Source organism: Triplophysa rosa, linkage group LG6 (assembly GCF_024868665.1).
Source record: "Triplophysa rosa linkage group LG6, Trosa_1v2, whole genome shotgun sequence".
NCBI lineage: Eukaryota > Metazoa > Chordata > Actinopteri > Cypriniformes > Nemacheilidae > Triplophysa > Triplophysa rosa.
Genome location: NC_079895.1, coordinates 9,625,169 through 9,646,164, shown reverse-complemented (window position 1 = coordinate 9,646,164; position 20,996 = coordinate 9,625,169). Strand labels below are relative to the sequence as shown.

The 20,996-nt window shown below is 39.2% G+C and overlaps 2 protein-coding genes across 3 annotated transcripts in view; one reads left to right on the top strand and one right to left on the bottom strand.

The window, feature by feature from the left end:
• The window catches only part of fgf14 (fibroblast growth factor 14), a 114,663-nt gene extending 98,164 nt beyond the window's left edge, over nt 1–16,499 (bottom strand). Inside the window, exons 1-2 of the mRNA XM_057335897.1 lie at nt 16,052–16,499; nt 15,671–15,816 (exon numbers count right to left, since the gene is read on the bottom strand). Coding sequence (XP_057191880.1) covers nt 15,671–15,816; nt 16,052–16,149 — 244 coding nt within the window. The 5' untranslated portion in view covers nt 16,150–16,499. The remainder of the gene's footprint in view (nt 1–15,670; nt 15,817–16,051) is intronic.
• The window catches only part of cfap97d2 (CFAP97 domain containing 2), a 62,369-nt gene that overhangs the window by 35,244 nt on the left and 6,129 nt on the right, over nt 1–20,996 (top strand). The window lies entirely within an intron of this gene.

Below are 20,996 nucleotides of genomic sequence, written 5' to 3'. Positions count from 1 at the left end.
GGGTGGGTGGGTGGGTGGTTGATGAGTGTGTGATGAGTGTTTTTGTGAGCAGAGGCGTCCGTCCGCTCCTGTTGAGGGGACACAAACCCCCTTAGATTTCTAACTCAAGTGGATTTGATTTTGAATGCCAAAAATGTGTCCTTTTGTATTATTATTATTAGTAGTAGTAGTAGTATTAGTAGTAGTAGTAGTAGTAGTGTATATACAGTATCTCACAGAAGTGAGTACACTCCTCACATTTTTGTAAATATTTTATTATACCTTTTCATGTGACAACACTGCAGAAATGACACTGCTACAATGTAAAGTAGTGAGTGTACAGCTTGTATAACAGTGTAAATTTGCTGTCCCCTCAAAATAACTCAACACACAGCCATTAATGTGTAAACCGCTGGCAACAAAAGTGAGTACACCCCTAAGTGAAAATGTCCTAATTGGGCCCAAAGTGTCAATATTTTTTGCGCCACCATTATTTTCCAGCACTGCCTTAACCCTCTTGGGCATGGAGTTCACCAGAGCTTCACAGGTTGCCACTGGAGTCCTCTTGCACTCCTCCATGACAACATCACGGAGCTGGTGGATGTTAGAGACCTTGCGCTCCTCCACCTTCCGTTTGAGGATGCCCCACAGATGCTCAATAGGGTTTAGGTCTGGAGATGTGCTTGGCCAGTCCATCACCTTTACCCTCAGCTTCTTTTGGGGTCGTTATCATGTTGAAATACTGCCCTGCGGCCCAGTCTCCGAAGGGAGGGGATCATGCTCTGCTTCAGTATGTCACTGTACATGTTGGCATTCATGGTTCCCTCAATGAACTGTAGCTCCCCAGTGCCGGCAGCACTCATGCAGCCCCAGACCATGACACTCCCACCACCATGCTTGACTGTAGGCAAAACACACTTTTCTTTGAACTCCTCACCTGGTTGCCGCCACACACGCTTGACACCATCTGAACCAAATAAGTTTATCTTGGTCTCATCAGTCCACAGGACATGGTTCCAGTAATCCATGTCCTTAGTCTGCTTGTCTTCAGCAAACTGTTTGCTGGCTTTCTTGTGCATCATCTTTAGAAGAGGCTTCCTTCTGGGGCGACAGCCATGCAGACCAATTTGATGCAGTGTGCGTTGTATGGTCTGAGCACTGACAGGCTGACCCCCAACCCTTCAACCTCTGCAGCAATGCTGGCAGCATTCATACGTCTATTTCCCAAAGACAACCTCTAGATATTATGCTGAGCACATGCACTCAACTTCTTTGGTTGACCATGGCAAGGCCTGTTCTGATTGGAACCTGTCCTGTTAAACCGCTGTATGGTCTTGGCCACCATGCTACTGCTCAGTTTCAGGGTCTTGGCAATCTTCTTATAGCCTAGGCCATCTTTATGTAGAGCAACAATTCTTTTTTTCAGATCCTCAGAGAGTTCTTTGCCATGAGGTGCCATGTTGAACTTCCAGTGACCAGTATGAGAGAGGGAGAGCGATAACACCAAATTTAACACAGCTGCTCCCCATTCACACCTGAGACCTTGTAACACTAAAGAATCACATGACACCGGGGAGGGAAAATGGCTAATTGGGCCCATTTTGGACATTTTCATTTAGGGGTGTACTCCCTTTTGTTGCCAGTGGTTTAGACATTAATGGCTGTGTGTTGAGTTATTTTGAGGGGAGAGCAAATTTACACTGTTATACAAGCTGTACACTCTACTTTACATTGTAAAAAGTTTAATTTCTTCAGTGTTGTCACATGTCACATTTTTCCCGTAGACTTTTGGAAGTTTGCAAAAAATAAGCTCTGTGATTAACAAAGGTTTATGATGTTTACACATTTTGTCTATCAAGATAATCTCTACAAATCAACACCACATTTGTTACTTTTGAAGCCGAAATACAATCGGCAGAAGTAAAAAGCTAACACGAGGCTATAAACAGACACTTAAGTTCACTCGATATCAACGTCACCACCACCAAGACTCCGACAACTCTTTCAAACTTCATTAAAAATGTGTTTCATGTTAAGTAATTACTCCGTGAATGAATCCACATCTACGTTTTAAGAGATTTGTGCCACGTTGCATTATTTGTGAGCTTTATATGTGCAATGACGTCTAACGTCCCCGCCAAAGGAAGTAGTCACTTTTAGGAACTTGTTAGCAACCGCCGTTTTTAAGACACAATAAGGCTTTAAAAAATCACAAGAAACTCTATCTACTCTATAACACAAAATAAGTTATTATCAAAATGTCAAAGCTCTCAAATTCTGTTGAAATTTTCCTTCCGGTTTGAACCCAGCAGGCTAAATGAAAACAGCACCGGTAGACTAACACTTCTTACACTTACATAGTGTAACGCACCAAGCGAGCCATGACACCCATGATGCACCTGTTTGCGTGACACGTGTGAATGTGGGAACTACGAGGTGGACTGCAGTGAGAGAGAGCATGAGCTCTGCAGGAGCACCGTACAAGCCTCTGATTGGATCAGGCTGAGCAATGGTGAGATCAGTGTGTTTGTCCAGAGAGCTGGCAGCCCTGCAGCCTTGCACCACCTGTGTGTGTCTGCCCTTCTCTCACCAGCAGCTTTAATGAGACTCACTCATCTCAGCCTCCAGACAGGTAGGAGGATGTGAGGGAATGCCAGGCGCAGTGAATGCATAATTATATCATTCCCCCCAACCAAGCCAATAAAAAAAAGAGTATTCAATAGAAAAACAATGATAAGATAAAAACTTGACCTTCCATTTTAATTATCTGCAATGCAGCGATTAGTTTTGTCTGCCTGGCACAAGATACTGAGGCTGATATTAAGGTAGTTTGTATGTGAGCGCAGGTGATTTACACTTTGATTCACGGTTTATTTACAACCGAGCAGTGAGAGGAAGAGAAAAATGAAGAGTGTTCTGCTCAAATCACTCATGTCTTTGCACGCAGCTCCTGGCTCCAGTGAAAGAGACAGAGACAGAGATAGAGAGAGATGGCTGATTTTGTTTGAGGATTCTAGAAAATGTAATTGTGCTATATCAGCATATCTGCTGTACTGTGTGATATTTGGCAATTATACGCTGCTTCTCTAAACCTTCATGTTCTGGTTTAAGTACGACTTTTTATGTCTTTTTTAAAAGTAAGATATTTATGATATGCGTTTTGTAGCAAGAACGTCTCTAATGTCCATAACATTACATGACAGTTTAAAACAAAAAGTAAGGATAAATATACATTTTTGTGTAGTTACTACTATTTAATTTCTATGAATACAATTTCCCTTTTTGTGAGTTGCAGATCATTTAAATCGAATTACATTCTTTACATTGTAAAAGTTAGTGTAAGTCTAAAAAGTGTAATATCAAAACCAATGGAAGTCAATAGAGATGTGACAGGTACAAATGAAATATTAACAATGTGGACCTTGAATATTTACCAGTCAGTGCTGAATTATAAATATATGTTGTCCAGAAATAACGACTGGTCAAATCTGCCTTGTAGATATCCTAAAAATGAATTACTGCGAGTCACAATTGCATTACAAGTGTTGTGGAGTTTTGGCAAGACAAAATTAAATTATGTCCTGCAACAGTAGGCCATTAAAAGACAAACACGAAACAGCAGCCACACCAGGTTGTACTTACCCGGCACATCATGTTTCATTACAGTGCGTATGCGTCTCTCAAAAATCTTTAACAACCCTGAGGTTCCCATTTTACAGCCCTTTCAACCTCAACCGATCTTTCCCATAGGGCCGAACAGTCAGCAGGTAGCTGGTGAAGGCTACCAGCCCTCTTATGGCCTCTTCAGAGTTACGTGGCAGCTCTGCGGTGCCGGTGACCCACTAGAAGCCTTGATATACTGTTGAATAATGATAATCTCTGAGGAATGTCAAGTGTTACCATTAAAGTACATCTTTATCTGTTAGATATTATGCTGGGGCTGATATTGTTCTTACAGGTCAGGACAGAGCATGTTGCCTATTATTGTAATAGCAGTCTCAGAGTGATGACATAACACACGGGCAACGCTGTAAAACTAAGATGCCTGTATATGGAAATGCTAGTGGTGTTTTGAGCAGTCCCTTAACACCGCAGTTACAACAGATATCTGTTCCATTTCTCTGTACTGAAATACATAGGGATCAGACAGAGACCTCCATGGCCCAGTACATCTCGAGCTTGTTGTGCTCACTTCACAAATGTTGCTAGCTAAAAACCCTCCTCAAGGGGGCGCTTGACAGCTCAAAAATACTTAATTGCCAGCTTTCGAAATTCTAATTTTCGTTCTTTCTTTTGAAAAAATATTTCAAAGTCTATACATAAAATGATAGGGGTTTTTTATATTTATAATAATTTAAAATTTTAAAATTAATAATAATATTTATATTATTTCAGCAGTTGTCTAAACAATTTATAAAGGTGAGTGAGTTGTTGATGGCAAGTTGTTTTTTTGTGGGTAAACTTTACTGAACCCGCTTTGTGCTAATTGCCATTCAGCCCTGACAAGAGTGAATCATTTGCCTTGTGACCTGGAAAAACGTTTAAGTTCAACCCTTTTTTTTCCATGACGTTATTCAAAAGCTCAATGTCATGTTCAATCACTTTCCATTTCTCTCTCTTCATCTCTGGCAGTGTCTTTATCGTTCTCTTTGTTGTCTCTTTCCTGTTTGAAAGCGTCGTTATTAGCAAATATATTCAATTAGCCGCAGGGTAGATGAGTAAACAGTACTCTAAATAATAGTAATTATCCATGAACCTACAATTAGCTGTGCTATGACGCCACATGCAACGGTATCATTACAATTAACGGCAAGAAAAAATGCAGAAGCAACTGCAGTTTACTCGAGACCGCAAACAGAATCGCAAACTCATACGTTGAGCGGCCAATAATAAGGGGAATAATAACTTCCTAAAGGTCAGCAGAAAACGTTGACAAAGCTATCTAAGTGTAAAAGTAAGGCTACAAAGCACAAGGGGTGTCAGCGATGATGGATGAATACGAAACCGGGGGACTAATGCAATTTTTCTTAAACAAAACCGTTTGGAGTTGTTCCATAACTACCGTAGAATCAGCGCTGCAAAAAGGCAGACGTATTCAGCAAGAGGCACTGTTACATACTGTCAGCTGCACTGCAGCAAAATTACACAGCACAACCTCTAGTAGCTCACATTCCCGCGTAGACTGCTGAAGAAAGAGAGAGAGAGGGGGGTAAAAAAGAGTGTTCCACTTACACACACACACACACACAGTCATGCTGAGAGACAACTGTTCGCTTTCACAGGTTATTCATACTGTTTGCAATCCAAACAGTAATACAGTCACCCTCGTGGTAAGCCTGTCAAGCTTTCACAAGCTACATTGACACAAACTACAGGCTAGGCTAGGGCTGACATGCTTTGAATGACATTCAGCTTCTGCAATCTGCAAACCAGATACTGCTAAATTGATATAAAAGGGTGAAGCAGACTGTAGTATTTATAAGTCTCTAGAGAAAGCCATCGTTCAGCCGCAGGAAAATGATGTAATGACAAAGCTGGTTGGCTGATGGCACCACAGGAGCACAGTACCAAGACTGAACTTTGACAGGAAAGGCAGCAGACCGGGAAAATAAAACGCTGCTGTCCTTTTGAAACCTCGTATCTCCATATTTTGTGATTTCTATTTTTTGCCATAAATAATTTACCCTTTATGTTTGTCACTGGGTTTCGCAAATATCTAGTATTAAAAAGTGCTTGTCAACACAGTATTTAAATATTTTTAAAAGTACAGTGTTTTTTCATTTTTGAAAAACAAATTTAGACATCAGAGGTTTCAGAAGGACAGCGATGGTATAATTAATCAACATAAATCATTAATTTATATGTTGTTTGCAAAGTTGTATGGTTGAATGGTTGTTTATGGAGAATGGTGCAGTTAAAGCATTTACTAGCAGGACGTAACTGGACTGCTGTAGTCTAGCCATAAGAGTAAAAATGAGTCAGTTTATGCTTAAAAAAAGAACAAGTTCTGCCAATGGGGTGAGAAAAATAAACTTGAATAAAGATTATTGAATTAAGTTGATATTTAAAACCCATGAGCAGATTTGCTGATTTTCTTGTTTAAAAAAATCACTTTTGATCATTTCTTTCAGAAAACAAGACTTCATCGTCCTTTTAAGAAAACTAAATGTATCTTGACTGAAGAATTTTTCAATATTTGCAAACAAGACCAAAATACTGAGTTAGATCATTTCTTGCAGCGCAGAAGAACTAAATCTGTAAATAATATATATTAACAAGATGTGCCGCTGCCTTTACAATAAATGGAGAGAAACGCAACGCTCAATATGGCCGCTCTAAAGAAGAAAGCCTTCTAGTAAAACGCTCTCGTGAGGCGTATGGGCGCTGAGTGGCACAACTTCCGTAAATGGAGTCTGGTATAACATAAGTCGTTTTGGATAAAAGTGTTGTGTAAATAAACTAGCTTCTAGCTTAGTCAAACTTGTTAGAACTGCTAGCATACTTTAACTAACTTTGTTAGCAGAGCCAGCAAAAAGAAACCTATAGCGCACTCAGTGGGAAACATCAAACATCTCCTCACAACAAATATCCACTAAGCTGCAGAGAACAATAAAACAACAACTTAAAACAATATGTTATAAAAATTCATTTCATGCCTCTGAAATAAGACAAATTCTTAACATAGTCATTCAGCCATTAACCTGGAATTCATGAAAACAGCTTCTGGCCAGGAAAGCATGGAAATCTCATCATCTATTTATGATCCACTATATATGCACTTGTTGGAGATGACTGGCGGTTTGAAGAGATGCTGCAAGGTGCAGCTATGGTATAAGATATAGCAGACTTTAAGGCCCAAAACACACTGTATACAAATACACAACACAAACACTTCAGGCTTGCTTGATCTCACACACTGTTGCATTCTAAAATGTGTCTGTACACAGTACATGTGCTGCCATTCTTAGCGTAGACACAAGAGGCACGATAACAGGCGTTAGAGCGTTAACCTGGGCCCGCAAAATCTTCAAACATCTCAAGATGACTTAAAATACAAATACAAGCATTCATAACATGCAAAAATCAAGCAGCTTATATACTTTTTAAACATAAATACATTGCTTCCACTGCCTCCGTGAATTGATTGCACGTCCACGACTTCCGTATTACGCAATCACATTGGCAAGGTAACACGTGATGCAGCTTTCAAAAGATGTAAAAACATCCCTGATATGCACACGAACTGACCATTTTAAACAATAATCTTGCACAAAGGCATTTGACGTGTCCTTCAACATCCAAGAACTTTTCTTCTTTCTTCACACTCATAAACACTGGGTCGGAACTTCCACTTACGACCTTTCCAATGCGATTACGTAGTACGTGAAGTCGTGGACGCGCATCCTGGAGGCACTCCAAGGCAGTGCAAGCCATATATTTATGTTTTAAAAGTATATCATTTTTCTGTTTTCTTTGAAAATGACTAATCGTTTCGCTAGACAACACCTTTATTCATCGGCTGGTGTTGTGTAGAGCCTTTTGAAGCTGCGATGAAACTGAAATTTGGACCTTAACGAACGTCCCCCCCCGTTTAAGTGCATTATATGGATAAGAACCCATAGAAAGCTTTTCTCATAAGCCTCAGTTTGTTTTCGACAGAAGAAATAAACAAACGGACAGCTCGTATGACATGTGGGTGAGTGAATTATGAAATTAATAAACAATATTACTGATTTGTTAAAGGTATGCACACTCCCAGAATGCAATGTGGGAGTGTGCAATGAATAAACTGCAATGAATAAACTGAATAAAGTTACTGTTATAGCTGTTAGCTGATTTACTGATTTTAATTTAGTTTACTTGTTGATGTTGTTTTTGACATCTTAAGAAAAATGTATTTGCTGGACAAATTTTTTTTTTGAATTTACGGAGAAAACAATTGATCAGATTAGTGCTGCTGGGTAGCCTACTGTTTTTAAGGTGGTTGTTTAGGGAACTCAAATGCCTTGGTTCATTTTTAAACGTGTATTGTAGGTTCTGGCCTATGAACAAATTCACCAAATATACAGTAAATATAGTAGCAGGAGGAAGTTCTAAATGATTGCCGTCTGTATCATGAGAAGAGTGGTGCACAGTTATAGGAGTCGCCATCAAAATCCTTGCTGGTGATTCGCACTGATGACTACATAAGGAAATCCAGACAGGCCAGCAAAAGGCAAGGAACTCTGTAAGCAGTTCTGATAGATAAAAAGATCTGGCTGGTGCAGAGTTGTTTCACTCCAACAGGGTGCAGCTTCCATTGCAACAAAAGGGGAAAAGGTTTCGCACACAAAAACCTACAAATTTATTTTTGTTAGTGGTGCACTGCTACTGTTTGGTCTATGTATGGGGTTTTTCTAGGTTTTTTCTAGATTATTTAAGAATTTGTTTTGAGATGAGTTAAGTTTATTTAAAAATATATAGATATCATATTAAATATAATTATTAATATACTAAATAAGTATATTATGGTAACACTTGACATTCCTCAGAGATTATCATTATTCAACAGTATATCAAGGCTTCTAGTGGGTCACCGGCACCGCAGAGCTGCCACGTAACTCTGAATATACTTATTAAGCATCTGAAATAACAGCTATAAGCTAAGGGTTGTAAAGTTATGTAACTGCAAGGACCTTGTGCCTCTAAATTACTCCATTACTCCATTATCATGTGACTTGAATAGACACAAGACTGATGTAACAAATAAGCAGGACCTTTTCAGTGAATGTGATTACCCCAAATTACATTTTGAAGAAAATGATTTACCAAACCATTAGGCGTGTAAAAAAAAGAAAAACTAAGGGGCCCTGATGCTTGAGGCATCTACAAATTTGCCATGTCAATGCAATTGTACAGAAAGTGTACCATGTAACATTATGTAAACACATCTTATTGTTTTAGCATTCGCCTTAATGACAACCGATTCTTCAAAATGTTTCACTGGGAAAATCTATGGCTCTGTTTGCAGAAAGCAAAATAATAGCATGTTGTAAACCCAATCCCAGAATCAACACATGTAAAACATTTCTAAACCATAAATTCTATAGTTATCAGAAAAAGTCATGTTGTGCTCTCAGCAAAAGCCCATCACAAAAATCAGAGCAGTGTGCCAGATAATGACTACAGCTCATACTTGGTCATGTGATCAGGACTCAAGAGCCGGTGCTGAGACGTGTGCTGGGCGAAGTAAAGACGGATTCAACTGCATTATTCCCCATCTCATCTCAAAGAAACTGCAAAAGCAGTAGTACTGGGAACCTGAGGCTTTACAAATTGCTACATGATTTATTAAGGCAGCTAGAAACACACTGTTACAATCCATGAGAGAATGATCCACCTTAATCAGTGCAGAAAAAACCAGAGCACAACTTTGTTAGTGTCACGCATTTTATGTCTGTGCTGGTGATTTATTCTTCCTGCGTTTGATATGAATACATCATATTCCGTCAGTCTAAGGTTCACTTTCACAGATCATTTATCCTTGAAATTATATTGTTAAACATGACTTAACGACAATAACTGCAGATGTAATAAATGTGACATTTTAATGTATAAAAATCGTATGACTGATAGGTTGGAGTGAATTTAATGTATTCAATAATGTACAACACAGATGTATGTCTTCCGGAAAACTTTGGCAGCCGGCTGCTTGGAACTGCAGCATAAACATGCTACAGTAAGCACAAACTTCCTGAATTACAGCCATACAACACTAAATCATGTTATCATTAATTAAATGTTGTAATAAACTGGAGTAAATGTTTTAGTACACTGTGACTGGAGAGATTTTTGTTTGTGATGATTAACTGTAAAAAAACATGCATATGATTGTGAAAGAAATAAATTACAATATATGTATGTTGTCGTAAACCACAAATTAAAAACAAATCATTTAATAATATCATATATGGATCTGAATATGAATTATATATAATAAATACAAAATCCCCGTTGTTATTGTTTTACCCCTTGAACAGTGATGAATGCAGGTACAAAGAGCATTTACAGTGTCCTCTGAGGGTAACAAGGCTAATGCCACCTTCCAGGGCATCTGGCCAAGAGCAGTCAAACTGTGCCGTGTGGCGCTGCAGCATGGAGCCACACAAGCAACTTGATGGCAGCTTTATGTAAATCTCCACTGCGTCTAATGTGTTGCAGAGGGCCTGTGGTCCATCCCTGCTTTAATTGGACTGCTCTATATGTAAAGTTTTATTCTATTTATGGGGGTGAAGAGAAACATTAAACATGCTCTTGAATATTACTGCATTTGCAGGGAAAAATATTGTTGTTGTATATTTCAACACAACATCAATCATTATATGTGTGACAAAAAATTCACTCATTTAACTGCAACTGCTGGTGATTTTACTTTGGTAACAACAAATGAGCTTTCAGTCACCAAACGTTTTATTATGTTGACTCAGCAAATATCAAAAAGATGTCATCATCTTCCTTTACAATATATCAAAATTTCTTCTCTTTACAATCTCCAATTTTAATTAGTATGTTCTGCAATATAGTGGATTTTAAATGACTTTGATAGCAAGCATGACTTCTGCCCAAACAAACGCCAATTAGCAACATCTTTCTCACCCATTAGTGCAGAGCACATGAGAGAGATGTTTACAAGTGAAGAGGCGATGCTTATATGAACAAAAGGTGAAAACATACGCGAAACAAATAAGAAAGCAATAGTTTGAGCCCCTCTGAACAGAACACCAGCTGCTCTTCACCAATTACAATGTTCTGCTTGCTGTCTGTGTTTCCTGTCTTGTAAAATTCAGTGTATAACTTATAGAGTTTCCAGCTGAATCACTGAGCCGCAGAGCTGATTTACCTGGATTATGTCATTATACCATTCTATCTAATGCTGGCAACAAAAAAGTAACTCATTTTACCACTGAGGTACAACCGGGATTATGCAAAGATCACATGGCTAAACCAGGTCATCCTGATGCATTAGCCTTTTGTTCCACTGAATACCAGCTGTTTTGAGCAGATGACCCTAGTGCTCATGAAATGTCCACTCTTCACACCAAAAAATAAGTACACCCATGTCAAATACGATATAAGACAATTCGCAGACAAAAATAAAAGGGAGAAATCACAATATCAAACATGTTCTCACCTATAATTTAAGAGAGACAACTATCTTCTTGGCAAAGCATCACCTGGTCTGTTTTGATTTCTAATACGCACATGCACATTAGCTGGACAAACCTGGAAAATACTGTTTTTAGCCTGATTTTAGCTACCTAGACTAAATAACAGCTGCATGTGGGTGTTACCAAGATGGCGGCCAAGTAAACTAACCTCTGTCTCACTAAGCACTTTACCCAGTTAACCCTTATGGCATCACCGACTATCAAAATAGAACAAGAATTGAGAGAATGAAGATTGAAAATCATCATGTTAATAATAAATAAATAAATAAAAACTGAAACCGAAGTACTTCTGGACCCGTATTTACATCTTGCGAAGTGGTCTATTGAGATCAAGTGAGCTCCATTCTCAGCATCCCATTGGAGATTGCTAAACTGCATAGATGCACGACTTTGTTAAATAGTCACTATCGATCATGTGACCTCAAATCACCAACTCTCACTAAAAAAATAAATAACTTCTGATCACTTGGTTACTGCAAATCACTGTCAGTGTGGACCCTTAAGACTGTTTGACAGCGTCTGGTCACTGGTGTCCCCTTTAACCCACTCAAGAGCCCTAAATAGTGATTACTGATTAAGTCCTCACCACCTTCAACAAGACTTAACACACCATAGCGAAGTAGTTAGTCTGATGAGAGGGAATAGGAGAGACAAATAATAAGCAGAATGATATAACGAAAATATTAAATAGAGAAACAAAAGACGCGATGCAACAAAACAGTCCTGTGTATGAAGGAGTATGAGAAATTCAATTAGAAATTTGCACTAAAGATATTTATTTAGCATTAAAGCATTCACATGTGTACATAGCCCCTCCCCCAGTGAATTGTTTTATTTTAAATATATTAAATATTAAAATGATTGGCTCTTTTTACAGGAAGGCGGGACTTCCTTTGCTAAAGGCGCTGTAGACGGTTTCACGTGACGCACGCACCTGGCCCGAAGTTAACTTCCGGTCTGTGTTTGGTTAAAATATAACAATTTATTATTTATATCCATACTAATTCATATTAATATTTTATTGTACTTGTACATTAATTGTATGAAATTAAATTGAAACTACTCAAAAGTTATTCATCCTTTGCGGAGGTCTACTGGAAGTCAAGTTTGGTGTTGCCGCTAAACTATCAACACGGAAAGTTGTACTTTCCCCCCATTCATAGTAAGAGAACTTCAGCATCTTGGTAATATCTATAACATTTGGTGTGACTCATTCTAGAAAGTCACTAAAGAAACATTTAATGCACAGCATCCCCGTAAAGTGTTTATTTTGGAATCCGATAGGATATGTTTTCAAAATCTGGTAGGAAAAGTAATGCAGATGACTTTGCAGATAAATGTAGAAACTGGGCAAAACAAGTTTGTAAATGGCCACCTTTACCTGACCATCTAACTCTGCACATCACTGTATACAAGAGACGATTATTGGATGAACATCAGCCTGGCAGTGAAAAGGGGTCGGTTACAGTACAAAAACAGACTTAGATTTGACTTTGCTTGTTATTTGGTCAGTGTAAAGAAAAGTATGCTTTCCAGCCAAGATGTGACTGTAATACATTCAAACCAACACAGATATAGCAACCCGAGATATTAAAACAAACATTCTATACCAAACAATGTGATTTAAACTGTGCAGAGTCACACAGATTCATATCACTCAGTTACAACAAAAAGCACATTTAAAACAAGCCAAGTGATCTACCGAGATGATTGTATTTATTGTGTGCTGTAGTCTGAGTTGTGTTCTAACCAAGCATGACGCAATAAAGTGATAAAAGCTATCTGTTCCATGTAAACCAGCCGTGACAAGTAACAGTACACTTTGTTGGTCGAGTGGTTGCTATTTTTTGGGCGTTGCACGGTAGCCCCACCCACGGTGGCATCCAATTGGTCTAAAATCCAACTCCATAACTGTCTAAACATCAAATATGTAGTGATTGGCTATGAATGTTGTTATGTCAAGCAGATTACTTGCTGAAAACAGAAAACTTGCATCATGCCAGGTTAGACCAGTGTTAGCTACTGTAATGGCATTATTAGTGGCGTTACTGTCAGGCAAGCGACACAATTACTATTGCTCATAACCTATCCCACACCATTGTGCTACAGACCTCAGATCATGTGGCTTGTTAAGAAAAGGTGTGCTATTACTTTTATATGGGGTTCAGACTTATTGTCAGATGAGAAAAATAAGTAAAAGATCCATATACATCTATCAGAATCACCTTTATTGCCAAGTCCTGTGGGTTGTACGAGGTATTTGTTTTGGTGCTTAACAGTATCTTAAATTGGTACAGCCCAAACTGACCCCGTGTTTGTGTGTGAAATTGAATAGAGGTTTTATCCTTTGTGGGAACCCTAAATGCAAAAAAGTTTCTGTGAGGGGATTGAATACAGTATAAAAGTACAGTATAAAGTCATTATGTCTATGGAAGGTCCCCACAATGAAGAGAAACCAAACGTGTGTGCGTGCGTGTTTCTGTGATCGTTTGCCATGCACAAACATGCAGTAAAAAATCAAGTTCACAAAGTTTCACCGCAACAGAATCAAGTCTGCCAATTGTGAGCAATGATCTAAAGCTCTTAAGACAAACAAATTCTATAAATAAACCCCATCTGAGGTTTTTAATCCTAAACAGATTGTCTATAAAGCAAGTTCTATGAGTCCTTCAAATAAAACTCTTTGAAGTAACACAAGCCAAAAACTGAACAACAGCAAGTATGACCATCTCTGCTTCCTGAGTGAAAGGTTCAGCCTCCTGCTGCTGTGTCCCAGCGGACAACGTTTTACAATCCCACACAGATTCTCAAAAACCAACCTGTGTTTACCTCTGTTCTAAAGAATCAGCAAACACAAACCTTCATGACAACCCACACTCCCAAGTGCAAGACTTCATCCCTGCCAGGAAAACATTAACCAACACAAAGCTATCAGAAAGTGCCATCTGCTGGAAAAGAAGGCAGCCATTGATAGCACTCTTTAAAACTCTGGAAAAGCCTTGCTTGCATCTTCTCTCAAAAGAGAAATGGGATCATGGAACGTTACATTTGTGAAGACGTTAACTGAAAAAAACGCTGTGTGGAATAGATCAAAAACTACCGCAATGGCTGTCGGAGAAACTAGTGATTACAGTTCATGCGGCCCCTGCTGCAAGTTGTGTTTCTAAAAATATGTCTTGTGTGCCGTAGACTATAACCAGCAGGCCCTCGCAGCGCGCTGCTCTCTTCATTAATGTTATGCTACTAAGACCATAATAGCCGTGATAAACTAATCAAAAACCTCACGCTTTGCTACTTCTAATCACGGACAGAGCAATGGAAATGATGGTTTTATTGCACTATGAATGCATCACCCAGGACATGGCTGCTAAAGAGACAATCACAATCATTAAACTGATACTGTAGTTAGTGACTACTTTTATTTTCTGTTGATATAGTCTAAAAGCCCAATTAGATTTGTTAGTTACACAACTATCAAAATACATGTTGTAAGTGATAGGCCTATTTGTGTTTTCATTGCATTCAGAAATACAATGTTATGTTTTATGCTAATGAACTTTGCCATGCAGATTGTGACATTTTTCTCAAACTGTTAGGCAAGTTGGTATAGCAACATCAAATGTATGCAAGGATGTTCAACAAGCATTACAAATGTATCGTCATATAGACAATTACAGACTGTGCGTTAAACTACAACTCCGAGAAACGATTGTGTCGTGTCAGCATGGGGAAATTGCTATGATCTACTACGCTGCAGTGCCAACGTTTAAGAAAGAAGGTGTCAACACCAATTTATGACTCCCACTCGTCCCCTTGCGCTTAGCCCAGTTTTCCTTTGTGTCCATATTTGTCAACAGCTTTGTTGTAATAAAAATGCGCAAGTGTGCTCTGCTGACTGCCTTGTTGTGCTTTGTTGTTTATTCAACCTCAGTGAAAGCAATTCTGTTCTAAACTCGTTCTGACCAAAGTTAACTGCAATGATCTCTCTTAATAGAAAGATTAACCAGAGACACGGGTGAATAATCTGTGCAGGTTTTTGTATTGTAAACGATCACGTAAGAAAAAAATGCTGCACGCCGAACCGAAGCCAGAGAGCAGCATCACTTTAAGTGATGCAGGACTGAGAAGATTGCTGCAGCATCCCTAAAACGAACCCATAAACTCAATTCGCACACACATACATACATACATACATACACAACTACACGCACACACGCACAGTCCATGTACTGGGGAGAAGCACACTCTCGCGCTGACTGCACCATTGCAAAACTACATACCTGTGGGATTTACTTAAAAAAAGTTGAACGTTAAAGCGCTTTCGAGTCCAATAGCTCTAACATCTCCGATTGGTTTTAGCACTAGAACACAAGTTATCCTCTGCTTGAATGCCTGCGTTCACTGACTTGCAGCACAAATTTGACTGCAGATCGGCACACAGTAGACAAGACGACGTGCAGGAAAATAAACGCAATGGCTCTTACCACTTGGGTTCTTGTTTTTCTTAAGACTCTTGCCACAAAGACACTGCAGCATATGCGTTCCTTTGCTGAAAATGTTCCAAAGAAACCACATTGATTTGGGCGAGGAGCGATCCAACAGCTTAGACACCCTGATAAAGAACAGATCCCTGCGGTTGCATAATAATAAGAACACAATGGGATGCTCAGTTTTCCAATAGTATCATAGAAAAATATGTATTACTATCCAAGCGTCTGCATGCAGAAGGGAAAATATTCTCTTTAGACTTGGCAAAACAAAGGTATTCTTCTCAGTAATAAAGGTTGGTCGGTCATAAAAATAGATACTTTAGAAATTGCATGTGCTGCAGAAGGGGGGAAACGTGCAGCCCGTTATAAACTAACGTGAAAGACACGGCGAATCTTTCCGTTCCTGTTAGTTCATCACTCAGATGAAGGGTGGATGTGCACAGCATCAGAAGCCTGGAGGGGATGCATCCCATTTAAAAGCCGCGATAGCTCCGAGCAAAGCGCACATTTCCAGCATCAGGTCAGGGAAGTCTTCGTGAAACCTGCTGCTGCTGCTGTTGCTGCTGGTCAGTAATATCCATGAGCTTTCATCAATGTGAACGCGCTGCGCGATCGGTGCTGCTGCTGCTGCTGCTGCTGAGGACGCTCTTGCGGCTGGACTGCGGCTTGATGTTTCACATGTGCATCACTGAGCCCCGCTTCCTCCCGAAAAGTATCTCGCACGTATTTCTCTTTGCCTTGGATCTGTGTTGGATGTAGACGAGCAGGAGGAGGGGTTGAATTGAAAGATTGGCTTTCCATTACGTAAAACACGTGGTTTGGGCTCTGTCATATCACTGACGCTTTCGGCATTTCGCTATAGAGTAGCGTAGGGAAGTCCGAATCGTTTTGGCGAATCTCTTCAACGAACCGGTTCGTTTTAGTCGTCGATTAAAAGTCTTTCAATCATCACCTTGCGTTCTTTGTTCGGCGCCGGTTAAAGGAATGCTGTCGTCCGTGTGTTTGCCTTGAAGTTCTATAAATGAGAGAAGTCTTATTCCCAAAACAAGTCGTCCTTTATTAAATAATATTAAACATTAAAAAACCCGGCTCAAGAAAATCTATGAGAATTGAAGCGTATTAAATCAAATTTGAAATAGAAAAATCTATAAAGGAAAGGAAGAATGCATATATATCTACTTAAAGTGATTATACAGGGACTTGATAAAGGACACATGATGGTAGTTCATTGATTACCAGCTGAGATGTTTATAACCGTTGGCTGTTAGTGATCAATACATAACAGTTAAAATATATTGGTGTGTAAAGGGCCTGAAATCTAAAAATTCTGAAAGTTAACAAAACTGTCCTTATAGTCTAACTGCGCTGCTGTAAGATGACAAATGTGGAAATCAATTTAGGTAAATTGTCCATTGCTGTTCAATGGATACATGGCACATCATTTACAGTAGAAACTCCATTTTAGAGAATGTAAACTGTAGTATCTCATCAATAAAATAAAAATCGACATTCAAAGGGGCGAATTCTCCTGAGTTTGGAAGAAAATGTCTTTATCAATGATATGAACAAAAATTAAAGGGCAGCGTTCGAATATCAAGATGCTTCGGGCTGCGATTTACTGCATTAATCTACTTTTACGACCTACTTTTGATTAGCTCAGCCCCAAGCCATGCCACTCTGATGTCTAGATCTTCCGATTGGAGGGCTCCTGTGAGACTCGAGTGTTTCTCGACTACATTCCCCACAGAATGACTGACACAGCCAAATCATTCCCACTACACGATGAACACAAAACTCAAATCTATGAGTCATTGATGCAGGAGCCACTTCCCTGATTAAAGCAACAACACAATGCTGTAAATCCAAGTCAACTGAAATGATTCAGACTTAACACTATAGTGCTCTGTCATGTTTTCACACAAAGCACATTATAGGAAAAAATACATCACGTCCTGATTTTGTAGTTAAGTCTCTGCAGTGATTGTCTTTGTTAAGAAGTAATGCTGCACTTTCCCTGTCCTCTCACTGTCGAGCCAGTATTGATCCGTTTCATGTAATTTAAAACTTCATTGTACCCGAGGGAAGATTCTCTGACAACTTTGTCAAGCCTCATTATAATACTTTCATTTGATTGTGCAGGAAGTTGCTGTGCAGGAAGAGAAAGATGTGTTATTGTTAGTAACCCCTACCAACAATAAAAGGCCTATAACAATTAAACCCCTAAACAGCTACCTGGTAACACTTGACAATGTAGATAAAGTTTTGCATGTAGTGCAATCAAAAAACATGAAGTAGCCTCCTTAATACAAAAAAATGTATTAATACTAATAAAATATATATTAATCCTGGTTAATGTTCATTTATGTCATTTCTGTATACTGTACGAACACATTTTTCACATTTTAGTTACATAAATTAATATTAATTAATTATGAAAAACAAACAGGCCTATATATTAGCATTAACCTAAATTACAAATGCTAGAAAATAATGTTATTCATTGTTAGTTCAACTAATGCATTAACCAGTGAAACATTATTTTAAAGTTTTGCATCTTGGCTTATTTTATCTTTGCTATGCTAAAAAAAGGGCTACATTAATTTGATGTCTCAAGATATAACAAGTGCATGTTGACTACCTTATGCCATTGACTACCATAGTAGAAAAAATGACAATAGTAGTCAAAAGTGCCCCAGAACTGTTTGCTTTGCTACATTCTTCAAAATATCTTCTATTGATTTCAACAGAAGAAAGAAATTTACAAAGAAAATGTTCCTACTATGGTAGTCAATGGTGGCCAAGAATTGTTTGGTTACAAGCATTCTTCCAAATATTCAATTCAATTCAATTCAGTTTTATTTATATAGCGCTTTTCACTATGTGCATTGTTCCAAAGCAGCTTTACAGGAGCAAATAAGAAAAACACAGAAAGGTAAAACACAGCACAGTGCATGGTGTTTATAGACCAAGCAAGATCATTATAATAAATAATATCTAATAAATAAATGAATAAATAAATGCAGTCTCCCGGTGAGCAAGCCAACACTGCACTGCTCTGCTGTGGCGAGGAACCCAAACTCCAATGATGAATAATGGAGAAAAAAAAACCTCGGGAGAAACCAGGCTCAGCCGGGAGGGCCAGATCTCCTCTGACGTGTCATAGCTGCATTCAGTGACCCCGACCAAAGCCACCGAGCAACGTCCACGAAGAACAGGGAGAGCCCACGAGCCGCGACCCAGGAAGCCCCACCCGCCGAAACCGTGCAGGTCCAACCCGGTCTCATTCCGCGATCAACAACAAACAACAGAGGAACAACCAGGGAAAAGTAGTAATGGCATAATTAACTTTATTCCTCTGTTGTCCGACATCGACCACAAAACAAGACCAACCAGACCAGACCCACACAGTCCCAACAAATGAAACGCCCCGAACCACAACCAACACGCCCCCCCACTCCCTACAACACCCACCCAGCTACCTCCAATCAAAGTCACTGAGTGCAGCCATAACTTCAAACTGCTGTCGTGTGATGTAAGTTTAGCATTAAATACCAAGTATTGTAAATTTAGCATTTATGTGACAGGTAGTCCGTCTTTGCTCTCGGTTGGGGATGGAATTGTCTGAGCTGGGCCGGCCAGATGGTCGCCTTTTTCTTGGGTGGTGATGGAATTGCCTTGGATGGAGCTGGATGGTCAGTCAGTCCGCAGGCTCTCGCAGGAGGATGGCACGGGATTTTCCGATGTAGCTGGCGTAATCTCTAGTTGTGGATGGGCATATGATGTTCATCTGGGCCTGGCGGAATCTCTCCCTACCTCGGGATGGGCATCCCGAGGCGAGGGCAGAAAGAGAATAATTAGCATAGCTGCTGTTCATTAGCTATGTGTTAGTGAATGCTTGGCTGAAACGATGTGTCTTTAATCTAGATTTAAATTGGGAGAGTGTGTCTGACCCTCGAATAGTATCGGGGAGGCTATTCCAGAGTTTAGGTGATACGTATGAGAAAGCTCTACCCCCTTTGGTTGATTTAGTTATTCTAGGTGTTATCAAAAGTCTGGAGTTTTGAGATCTTAGAGAGCGTGATGGGTTGTAGTGTGGTAGAAGCTCTGTTATGTAGGTAGGGGCTAAACCGTTTAAGGCTTTATAAGTAATTAAAAGAACTTTAAAGTCAATACGATACTTAATGGGTAACCAGTGAAGGGTTGATAACATTGGGGTTATGTGATCGTATTTTCTGGACCTGGTTAGAACTCTGGCAGCTGCATTCTGAACTAACTGTAGTTTGTTTATTGATGCTGCATGCCACTAAGCAGTGCATTACAGTAGTCAAATATCTTTCTCTGTGTTCAACAGAACAAAGAAATTTATAGCGATTCTGAACAACTCGAGGGTGAGTAAATGACAGAATTTTCATTTTTAAAAATGTGAAAAAATGAAAACAGAATGTGGTAAAGGAGGTCTTTTACTTAAGATGAAATATTAGTAGCTTTGACAACACAAAGGAGTCTTTAAATAACTTAATATTGTAAGTCCCGTGGCTGAATAAACACCCTGCTGTTATTCCACCTTTTTGACAGGTAAGAATCAAATCTTAAAGTCATTTTCTTCATTTCTATATGGGCGAATAAAGTGTGAGTGCCCCCACAGTATGACTAACAAGGCAGGAGTACTATTAGAATGAATCTAACTAATCCCACACACATATTAAGCAACACCTCTTCAAATAATAGTCACTTATTGAAAGAGTTTGTTTTATTAAAATGACCCACAGCACCAAAGTGTTGGCATACGTTTGGTTTTCTAGTATTTAGGATTTGTTTTTTATTTGCAAGCAAACCTCCTTCTGCATCCATACAGAATGTGCTATTCTAATGCACGTAAATGATTCCATATGAGTCGATTCTGGCTACAGCTCAACGTAAACAAAGATTAGTTTCATTCTCCCTATAAACCCTTCTGAGCTCATCATGCAAGATGTCATCTACCAGCATTCTTTTACCATCTGATCAGGCTCTTTGACCCTGAATCTGGCTAACCATTAAAACCCATTTTGGTCCAGGTCAACAGGAAATGCTGTGTAGCATGAAAGATTTCAGGATGACAGAAATAAGCCATTTATCTGAAAGTACCCAGAAGTGAGAGTCTAATGCAAGTAAAATATAAAATGTTAAAAAACAACTCTTCTCTCTAGAGCCTGGGGCAAGTTAGACCTTTTACTGTCAGTGTTGCTTTTAAAGCACAGAAGTGATTGAGCCGCATTGGATATAGTGGGCATATTTGCCCATCTTCCTTACTGGGCCAGTGCTGGTGATGCACTTTCCC